This window comes from Hyla sarda, chromosome 1, assembly GCF_029499605.1.
Source record: "Hyla sarda isolate aHylSar1 chromosome 1, aHylSar1.hap1, whole genome shotgun sequence".
Classification (NCBI taxonomy): Eukaryota; Metazoa; Chordata; class Amphibia; order Anura; family Hylidae; genus Hyla; species Hyla sarda.
In genome coordinates, this window is record NC_079189.1 from 558,317,696 (window position 1) to 558,328,922 (window position 11,227).

The 11,227-nt window shown below is 47.4% G+C and overlaps 1 protein-coding gene across 2 annotated transcripts in view; it reads left to right on the plus strand.

The window, feature by feature from the left end:
• The first annotated feature begins 6,215 nt into the window (after positions 1–6,215).
• Positions 6,216–11,227, plus strand: part of PAIP1 (poly(A) binding protein interacting protein 1) — a 33,817-nt gene continuing 28,805 nt past the window's right edge. The window contains exon 1 of one of the 2 annotated variants that reach the window (XM_056542120.1): positions 6,216–6,692. In XM_056542120.1, the coding sequence (XP_056398095.1) occupies positions 6,335–6,692 (358 nt within the window). In that variant the 5' untranslated portion in view covers positions 6,216–6,334. The remainder of the gene's footprint in view (positions 6,693–11,227) is intronic. The other variant, XM_056542111.1, reaches the window with a different exon arrangement.

Below are 11,227 nucleotides of genomic sequence, written 5' to 3' on the forward strand. Positions count from 1 at the left end.
TATTCTGTGCCCCCTCTATAAACCGGTCCATCACAACTCTATTGCCCTGATCAGGCGTGATGCCATTCAATTTCTGCACTGCCTCTAGCGCATTCTGCAAGGCTACCACATATGCCCAGAGAGTCTCACCTGGTTTCTGACGTCGCTCATATAGTCTGAGGTGTACCTCAGAGGGGGAATGGGATTCAAACACTTGAGAGAGCCCCTCGAAGATCTGTCCCACTGTAGCTTTATCAGTCGCTGGCCAGGTGCGGATCTCCTCCAAGGCAGGCCCCTGGAGCTGCCCTAGAAGCAACTGTACCTGTTGATGAGAAGGGAGTGCATAAAACCCGAAGAGGCTGTAAATCTTCTCTCTAAAATCCCTTAACGTGGAAGGGCCTCCGCTGTAAGTAGGGAGCACAGGGTTTCCCAAAAAGATAGGTGCAGCAGCAGGGGCTCCCAGCATGTAGGGAACAGCTGGGGGTGAAGGTGGATCCTGACTTGCTTGGGTTGAAGGTCTTGCCGTTGGTGTTGGTGTTGCAGGAAGACTACGTCGTTGTTGGTCAGGCATCGTCGATGTGGGTGGCAGCATTCTTCTGACTTGCGGTGGGGACTTCATTGTCGAGGTCCCAGGAGCACCACCATCCTGTTGGTCAGGTGGCGGTGTTGCAGGTTCTGACATTCTTTCTTTGAATGCACTGGCCTTTTAAATGGAGCTTGGGTCTGTATGTCTCCGCCACACTGCAGGCTTCGGTGGGAGGAGCTTTTGGGTCCCGCATGCGGGAAGGCCCTGTGCCGGTTTTGACTCTTTTCAATGCGGACTGCAGCTCCGCTGTACTCTTCGCCTCCCCCTTACTTTTCGCGTGGCCCCCTTGTAACGTTCGCCACAAGCACCACTCTTGTACATCAAACACAGTCTCTTAAATAAACACAGTCACAGGGGGGGAGTGCACTTTCACTGGTGGCAACAGCGATAGGCACACACCCGTATCCTGTTCGTGACACCAAAAAGGCTTTGTGGTGGTCACCTTGTGGGTGCGAGTGGTGGTCGGGATGATGCTGTGCTGGTTATAAAGGGTGCTATTAACCCTTTGTCTGTCGTGACGCCAGGGTGGGGATTAAATGCTGTATGACTTGGCCTATCGCCACCCTTCCCAAGGACGATAGGTGCTTGCAGAATAAAGTATTGTCCACAACCAGAGCTTCGCTGAAAACTTGCATAAACTTTACGGAAGATTTTCTGTAACATGCGAACATAAGAACAGTCTTTGTAACAGAGTCTATGAACAGCTTGGCTGAGATTGACCGTTGGTTGGGACTTTTAGTAAGTTCTTTAACTTGTAGGAATTTAGTATGCGCAGATCTGCTGGATATAGGGTTAGGTTTAGGGTCCTTGCCAATAATTACAGAGAATTTAGAAGAACTCACTGTGTAATTTAGCCGGGGCCGCAAGGCTCTGGCCTAGTAATTGTCGTTGAAAGTTGAGGAGGTTCTACCTCATTCAGTGACAGCAACCCAAGAGAGAGAATAATGGCCGCAGCTCCCTTATATGGGCAGGGGCTGGCCGTTTTAGGAGTGGTCCACGCCAACTGTCAATCAGCATATGAACTGACATGGCCTATGAACCTCCAAAGGTCCTTTGCATTAACCATAGAGACTAAAGCCTCGCCACGTGACCCACAGGTCCTGCTACGCTAGCGCAAGGTAAGTACACTTTCCATATACATTTGTGCACATTTACCTTAACAATATATTCACTATCTAAGGGGTGACTAGGGGAAGACTACATCCGAAGACCCCACGTTTCCTAGGAACTCTGACTTTGGGGACCCCTACCAAGGTACTGTATGTAATACGGTACCGGGACACCACACTATTATCAGTTTAATCCCTGTTACGTCCCCTATCAGGGGACATGTATATGGCATCGATTTTAGGAACCGGGAGATGGAAAAAGATGCTTGGACGGTCCTCCTACTTCAAATTTGGGGCACTGCGCGTGCAAGTGCAATCTAATGTGCCACCAGATAGGAATAGTACTACTTAACACACCACTCCTATCTGGTGGCACATTAGATTGCACGCGCAGTGCCCCAAATTTGAAGTAGGAGGACCGACCAAGCATCTTTTTTCATCTCCCGGTTCCTAAAATCGATGCCATATACACGTCCCCTGATAGGATTAAACTGATAAGAATAGTACTACTTAACACACCTTAAAATAACGTAGAGAGAGGCAACGCACAGAGAGGAGTCTGAAGAAGAGGAGTCAGAGGAGTAAGGTAGCTTTGAGGAGGTGGAAGACCAAACACAGCAGGCGTCCCAGGGGCTTGTTGTCACCTTTCGGGGGACCCTTGGTGTTATACGTGGCTGGGTGGAGGAAGAGACCTTCAATGACATCAGTGAGGACAAGGAACGGGACATGGCTAGCTTGGTATCCAACCTTATGCAAATGGGGAGTTTGCGGTTGTGCAAATGGACTGTTTGCGGTGCGTTAAACGGGGAGTTTGGTCTGTCATTGCGAAGCGAGCGCAACCCTTACACTACCTGATCGATAGAACATCATACCTGATGTTTTAAAGCACGTTATTCCAAACAATTTAGGAATGTTAGGTGATTTATGCCCTTTTTGGATTAAAACCAGACTCTGCATCAACTATGTCATTTTCCATGGGAGTTTTGCCATGGATCCCCCTCCGGCACTCCACAGTCCAGGTGTTAGTCCCCTTGAAACAGCTTTTCCATCACTATTGTGGCCAGAAAGAGTCCCTGTGGGTTTTAAAATCCGCCTGCCTATTGAAGTCTATGGCGGTTCGCCCGTTTGCGAACATTCGTGGAAATTCGCGTTCGCGAAGGGAAAATTTTATGTTCGCGACATCACTACTGATGGAAGGAGGTTTTCACTCAAAATCTCACGATACATGAACCCATTCATTCTTTCCTTTACACGGATCAGTCGTCCTGGTCCCTTTGCAGAAAAACAGCCCCAAAGCATTATGTTTCCACCCCCATGCTTCACAATAGGTATGGTGTTCTTTGGATGCAACTCAGCATTCTTTCTCCTCCAAACACGACAAGTTGAGTTTTCACAAAAAAGTTCTACTTTGGTTTCATCTGACCATATGACATTCTCCCAATCCTCATCTGGGTCATACAAATGCTCTCTAGCAAACTTCAGATGGGCCCGGACATGTACTGGCTTAAGCAGGGGGACACGTCTGGCACTGCATGATTTGAGTCCCTGGTGGCGTAGTGTGTTACTGATGGTAGCCTTTGTTACTTTGGTCCCAGCTCTCTGCAGGTCATTCGCTAGGTCCCGCCGTGTGGTTCTGGGATTTTTGCTCACCGTTCTTGTGATCATTTTGACACCACCGGGTGAGATCTTGCGTGGAGCCCCAGATCAAGGGAGATTATCAGTGGTCTTGTATGTCTTCCATATTCTAATAATTGTCCCACATTTGATTTCTTCACACCAAGCTGCTTGCCTATTACAGATTCAGTCTTCCCAGCCTGGTGCAGGTCTACAATTTTGTTTCTGGTGTCCTTCGACAGCTCTGTGGTCTTAGCCATAGTGGAGTTTGGAGTGTGACTGTTTGAGGTTGTGGACAGGTGTCTTTTATACTGATAACAAGTTCAAACAGGTGCCATTAATACAGGTAACGAGTAGAGGACAGAGGAGACTATTAAAGAAGAAGTAACAGGTCTGTGAGAGCCAGAAATCTTGCTTGTTTGTAGGTGACCAAAAACTTTTTTCCCATTATAATTTGCAAATAAATTCTTTAGTGATTTTACGTTTTTTTTTTCTCATTATGTCTCTTATAGTTGAGGTATACCCATAATGAAAATTACAGGCCTCTCATCTTTTTAAGTGGGAGAACTTGCACAATTGGTGGCTGACTAAATACTTTTTTGCCCCTTTGTACCTAACTTCTGAGCATAACACATACAGCAAGGGAAAAACAAGCCTAAATCTCAATAGAACTACAAGTGCAGTTATATCTGCAAATTACTTCTGTGACCAGTGACAAATTAACACTTGCTCCTGTACTACACAGTATATCTCAAGAACTGTATCACTAAAACTAAAGTATCCCAGTTGTTTTCTATAAACCTTGGCTTTTGAGGCTTTATTTTCCAGGGCCTTGTGTGGTTTGTGGGAATCTACAGGACATTGTGATAAAGGGATGCACCACTCCTAGCACGTGATACTAAAACCCTCATCATATGCTTCAGCTTACACACACACAACCCTATTTCTGGCATCACAAACGTTACATTTGCACACCTACACCAAACGTGAAGCCTATTAGGCTGTGTTCACATGGCCGTCTAGACCCGTCCCGTTCTTCTCCTGTCAAAAATAAAAACGGACATTTACTGTATCCGTTTTTTCTTCCGTTTTTTTGACGGGAGAAAAAATACTGCATGCACCGTCTTTTTTCTTGTAAAAAATAAATGGAAATGAGCGCAGACAGGTGCAAACGGATGTGAAAGGATTGTAAAAAAAATCCCATTGACCTCAATGGGATTATTTTACAACCGTTTAGATTGCCACACAGCCACTTACTACGTTTATCCGGCATTTACCTCACAGACACTGACAACGCTTGCTGCACCTCATTGATTGATTGTAATGGGGGTCTGTGAGTAGGGTTGTTACCTTGCAAAAAAATACCGGCCATACTAATTTGCATAATTAACTATATATGAGCGTAACATCATAGGATGCACATATGCGGGGGAAATTTTGTCCTATTCTGACCCCTATAACTTTCTTATTTCTTCTTAAATGGGCCTGTATGAAGGCTCATTTTTTTTGCACCACAATCTGTAGTTTTTAACAGTACCATTTTTTATCACTTTTTTTTTTTCTAGCAAATTCAGTAGTTGCAGTTAGTTACTAACTACAACTCCCAGCATGCCCTGATACAGCCTGTGGCTCAGCAGCTGCTCCAAATGAAAACTACAACTCCCAGCATGTTGGACTATATAGTAGTATATAGTACAGGTCAGTGTTTTCCAACCGGGGCTGCCTCCAGCTGTTGCAAAACTACAACTCCCAGCATTTTGGACTATATAGTAGTACAGTGACCCCCCGACCTAAGATGGCCCCGACATACAATAATTTCAACATGCAATGGCCTCTCAGAGGGCATCGCATGATGAAGGCAGCATCAACATACAATGCTTTTGTATGTCGGGCCATTGCATAAACGGTTATCCGGCAGCGCTGACTGCTTCAGCTGCCACCGGATAGCAGTTTACGGTTCCTCGTGTGGTCCGCTGAGGATCACTTACCTGTCCTCGGGGCTCCGGCGCGTCCTCTTCATGATCCCCTCCATCGCCGGCGCTCTCCTTCGTTGTCATCACGTCGGTGCACACCGTCCCGTCATCCAATAGGAGCGGCGTGCGTAGCGACGTGATGGCGGTGACGGAGAACAGAGAGCGAGGATCCCGGGGAAGCAGAGATGTCCGGAGCGGCGGGGAAGGGTGAGTACAGCTTCCTATACTTTACATTGCACGGATCCCTCAACGTACGATGGTTTCAACAAACGATGGTTCATTTGGAACAGATTACCATTGTATGTTGAGGGACCACTGTATATAGAATAGGTCAATGTTTCCCAACCAGGGGTGCCTCCTGTAGTTGCAAAACTACAACTCCCAGCATGCCCGGACAGCCGTTGGCTGTCCGGGCATGCTGGGAGTTGTAGTTTTGCAACAGCTGGAGGTATTCTGGTTGGGAAACATTGGTATAGTAGATGGTGCAACATTCCGGGAGTTGGATGATTGGTTGGATAAATATCGGCCATTGCATTGCCGGTATTTTTAATATAAAAATACCATCAGGGTCGCCAAAATACCGGCCAGGTGGCAAACCTAACTGCATCTCTGTCCACAGGATGCAGATGCAGTTAACAGCGCATGATGAGAGTTGTAGTTTTGCAACAGTAGGGAAAAATAAAGTAAAAGAGAAAAGGGTGAGGCAAAAAAAATGTACACCCCTGGAATATGCTGCATTATATAGCAGTATTATATGACGTTATTATATTGTAGCATCACGTGGTTGTTTACGATCATATTACATTACTTCTGTATTATATACATTTTAGAGAAGTTTTTGGGGGGTTAAAGACACGACCATTTTTTCTAGTTTGTAAATGAGGAGTAAACCTCCAATAGAATATTTAAAAAAAATCCTAATAACAGGCGATGATCGAGTTATAATATGAAACATTTGGTTCTATCCACGCTGTATACGCAGAGCGCTGTGCAGTCCTCCCACCATACGTGGCGCTGTGACAGTTTCCCTTCCCTGTGTGCGCTGAGGCAGTAGTTTGGCCTCCGTCCACTAGATGACGCTGTCTGCCCAGGTTCCTGTTGTGATTGTTGACAAGGGGGCGGACTGGAGGTTTTGTGTTCGGGCCCGGAGAGGGCTGCTCGTCTACCGAGCTTCGTACCGGAACCGTGTGTACTGCGCTATGTGGGACGGCTTTGACAGGGCCCCTGGAGGCGGTAGAGGCAGAGGTCGCGGGACTGGGGCGGGCAGAGGACGCGGGCGAGAGGCCGACTCTTCATCTGAATACCGGGGGCAGAACAACGGAGAGGAAGCCGAGAAAATCCCCTCAGTGCAGAGGCCGGGAGGACTACAACAACAGGAGCCGCTCCGGCCGCCGCTCAGCATCCCGCCCCTGGGCAACAGTATCACTGCAGGTACCGGAGCCACTACTACCACCAGCATCCCACATGCCCCTACACAGGGCTACTACTACCTCCAGCATCCATCTGTCCCCTACACAGGGCTACTACTACCTCCAGCATCCCACATGCCCTACACAGGGCTACTACTACCTCCAGCATCCATCTGTCCCCTACACAGGACTAATACTCCCAGCATCCATCTTTCCTTTACACAGGATTAAAACTCCCAGCATCCCTTCTGTCCCTGCACAGGACTAATACTCCCAGCATCCTTTCTGTCCCTACACAGGACTAATACTCCCAGCATCCCTTCTGTCCCTACACAGGACTAATACTCCCAGCATCCCTTCTGTCCCTACACAGGACTAATACTCCCAGCATCCCTTCCGTCCCTACACAGGACTAATACTTCCAGCATCCCTTCCGTCCCTACACAGGACTAATACTCCCAGCATCCCTTCCGTCCCTACACAGGACTAATACTCCCAGCATCCCTTCTGTCCCTACACAGGACTAATACTCCCAGCATCCCTTCTGTCCCTACACAGGACTAATACTTCCAGCATCCCTTCCGTCCCTACACAGGACTAATACTCCCAGCATCCCTTCCGTCCCTACACAGGACTAATACTCCCAGCATCCCTTCTGTCCCTACACAGGACTAATACTCCCAGCATCCCTTCTGTCCCTACACAGGACTAATACTTCCAGCATCCCTTCCGTCCCTACACAGGACTAATACTCCCAGCATCCCTTCCGTCCCTACACAGGACTAATACTCCCAGCATCCCTTCCGTCCCTACACAGGACTAATACTCCCAGCATCCCTTCCGTCCCTACACAGGACTAATACTCCCAGCATCCCTTCCGTCCCTACACAGGACTAATACTCCCAGCATCCCTTCCGTCCCTACACAGGACTAATACTCCCAGCATCCCTTCCGTCCCTACACAGGACTAATACTCCCAGCATCCCTTCTGTCCCTACACAGGACTAATACTCCCAGCATCCCTTCTGTCCCTACACAGGACTAATACTCCCAGCATCCCTTCTGTCCCTACACAGGACTAATGCTCCCAGCATCGCTTCTGTCCCTACACAGGACTAATGCTCCCAGCATCGCTTCTGTCCCTACACAGGACTAATGCTCCCAGCATCCCTTCTGTCCCTACACAGGACTAATGCTCCCAGCATAGCTACTGTCCCTACACAGGACTAATGCTCCCAGCATAGCTTCTGTCCCTACACAGGACTAATGCTCCCAGCATCCCTTCTGTCCCTACACAGGACTAATGCTCCCAGCATCCCTTCTGTCCCTACACAGGACTAATGCTCCCAGCATCCCTTCTGTCCCTACACAGGACTAATGCTCCCAGCATCCCACATAGCCCTACACAGGGCTACTACTACCTCCACCATCCCTCTGTCCCGTACACAGGATTAATTCTCCCAGCATCCCTCCTGCCCATACACAGGATTAATTCTCCCAGCATCCCTCCTTCACATACACAGAACTAATACTCCCAGTATCCCTCCTGCCCATACACAGAACTAATACTACACCCCACCTTTCCCCACCTACACAGGAATAATACCCCCAGCATCCCTCATAGCCCTACACAGGGCTACTACCCCCAGCATCCCACCTGCCCCTACACTGGACCACTTCTACCTCCAGCATCCCTCTTTCCACCTATACAGAACTAGTACTCCCAGCATCATCCCCCTATGCAGGGATACTATTATCTCCAGAAACCTTCTGTCTCCTGTATAAGAATTCTACCACCTCCGTTCTGCCACCTACACATCTTATACCCCGGCATCCCTTTGTCACACAGGACAAATACCCCCAGCATACCTCCTATTACATGCACAGGACTACTACCCCCAGCCTAGTTTCTGCCACCTACACTGGGCTACTTCTTCCAGGATAACATCCATCACATGTATAGGATAAATACTCACTCCATCCCTCCTTTTCATATAAAAGGAGAAAACCCCAATCATCCATTCTGTCACATACTGAGGACTACTGTCCCATCCTCCCTCGTCACATATTACCACTCCAGTCAGTGTCCTGTTACAAAACTACTACCTTTATCATCCCCTATCACAAGTACCCCCATCATCACCTTATTGTGTACTGAGCACTAATACACCAATCACCCCTGATCACATACAGAGCACTACTACACCTATCATCCCTTCTGTCTCATACACCTTACTACTACCCTATCATCACTTGTATGACATACAACTAGTGCGTCCATCACCCCCAGTATCATATCCAAGGTACCATGACCCCTCATCATTTCCTGCTACTACATAATCTGTACCGCAACTCCCATCATCCCTCCCTCTGTCTTATACAGCATTACTGTGGTGACACTGGTAGGTGCATTATAATGACTGGTCAGTGAGGGACATTCACAAATACTGGTGCAAGTTTCAAACTTGTTTAGAGCACAAATGTTGCGGAGCAAGTGCGGACAGAATGTTATGAACCCCTATAGAGCTGTTCTACCTCATTCTGGTTAAATGTTGCATGGACCTTTTTAATCTGAGACCTATTTGCATCCATTTTTTTTTCCTATGAATCCTTAAAGGGGTTATCCAGGAAAAAACTTTTTTTTTTATACATCAACTGGCTCCAGAAAGTTAAACAGATTTGTAAATTACTTCTATTAAAAAATCTTAATCCTTTCAGTACTTATGAGCTTCTGAAGTTAAGGTTGTTCTTTTCTGTCTAAGTCCTCTCTGATGACACCTGTCTTAGGAAACGCCCAGTTTAGAAGCAAATCCCCATAGCAACACCTCTTCTAAACTGGGCGGTTCCCGAGACAGGTGTCATCAGAGAGGATTTAGACAGAAAAGAACAACCTTAACTCAGAAGCTCCTAAATACTGAAAGGATTAAGATTTTTTTAATAGAAGTAATTTACAAATCTGTTTAACTTTCTGGAGCCAGTTGAGAGATAGATATATATATATAGATATATATAGATATATAGATTATATATTATATATATATATATATATATATATATATATATATTAGATATATAATATATATAGTGCTAAATAAGGGGGAGGTCTGTCTGTCCCTGCTCGCCCGATACAGGGCTAAATCTATAAACAATTCACCTGCCCGGCGCCCAAAACTACTTGTCCCGGGCGTCGGGCGATAGAATTTCCACATCCTGTATATCAATCTTTCCTATACTTAGCTACTGTATGCCCCAGAGTATTGTATTCTTTTCAATCCGACGCAGTGCTCTCTGCTGCCACCTCTGTCTGTGTCAGGTACTGTCCAGAGCATCTCCTGCTCTGGACAGTACCTGACACAGACAGAGGTGGCAGCAGAGAGCACTGTGTCAGATTTGCTATGGGGATTTGTTCCTCATACTGGCAGAGGGGGCGGCAGAGAGCACTGTGTCTGATTGGGAAAACTACATTACTTGGTCCAGGGCACACATCAGCTGGTAAGTGCTGCTGGAAGGCTTGAGATTTTTTAAAAGGGAATTTATCTCCTAGATTATTTATTTTCTTTCCTGATTGGAGCCGAATACTGAAACATGTTCTTTGTTTGTTTTCTTAAATTTTTGTATTTTTTTGTTATTTTCTGTAATTGTAACTTTATTTCATTTTGTGCACATTATTATGGGGACAGCCATATTTCCTGAGCTGTTTTTTTTTTTTTTTTTACAGCATTTAATGATATGCTTTAGGGCTGGGCGGTATACCGGTTCATACCGAATACCCAAATTTTTGTGCTGCACAATATGAATTTTTCCCATACCGCAATACCGGATGGGCCCCTCCCCCTTGGGAATGAATTATCAGCCCAGCGCAGCTCTGTCCCCACATCGGGGAACTAAACATATCTGACCCGGAAGCGCTGTTCTGCTCCCCCCACCCCCCCCCCCCCCCAATTAATGATCAGCCCCCCAGCGGGGTACTACTCACATATGTCGCCTGCAAGCACTGCCCTCCTCTTTGTTGGTGGACGCCGGCGCTGGAGCTCTATTCTGTACGCCAGTGGTGTCCAACGCCCCTGCCAGTGATAGGTTAAACGCACTGTCATGTAAGAAGCCGGCCAGAGCTCCTTACATGACAGTGGGTTCAGCCTATCACTGGCCAGGGCGGGACATCGCTGCGGCCGATGATAGGCTGACGGCTGTCCAACGTTCCCGTCCCCAGCGTAAGGCCGACGTAGGTAAGTTAAAGTTTATTTTCTCTATCTTTTGCAGCCCGGGCATAGGGATACAGCGTACAGCAGTGGTCTCAAACCTGGGGACCTCCAGCTGTTGCAAAACTACAACTCCCAGCATGCCAGGACAGCCGTTAGCTGTCTGGGCATGCTGGGAGTAGTAGTTTTGCAACATCTGGAGGTCCGCAGGTTGGAGACCACTGGCGTACAGTATAGAGTTCCATCGCTGGCGGCCCCCAACAAAGAGGAGGAGGGCAGTGTTTGCGGGTGACATATGTGAGTAGTACCCCGCTGGGGGGGCTGATCATTAATTGGGGGGGAGCAGAACAGCGCTGGT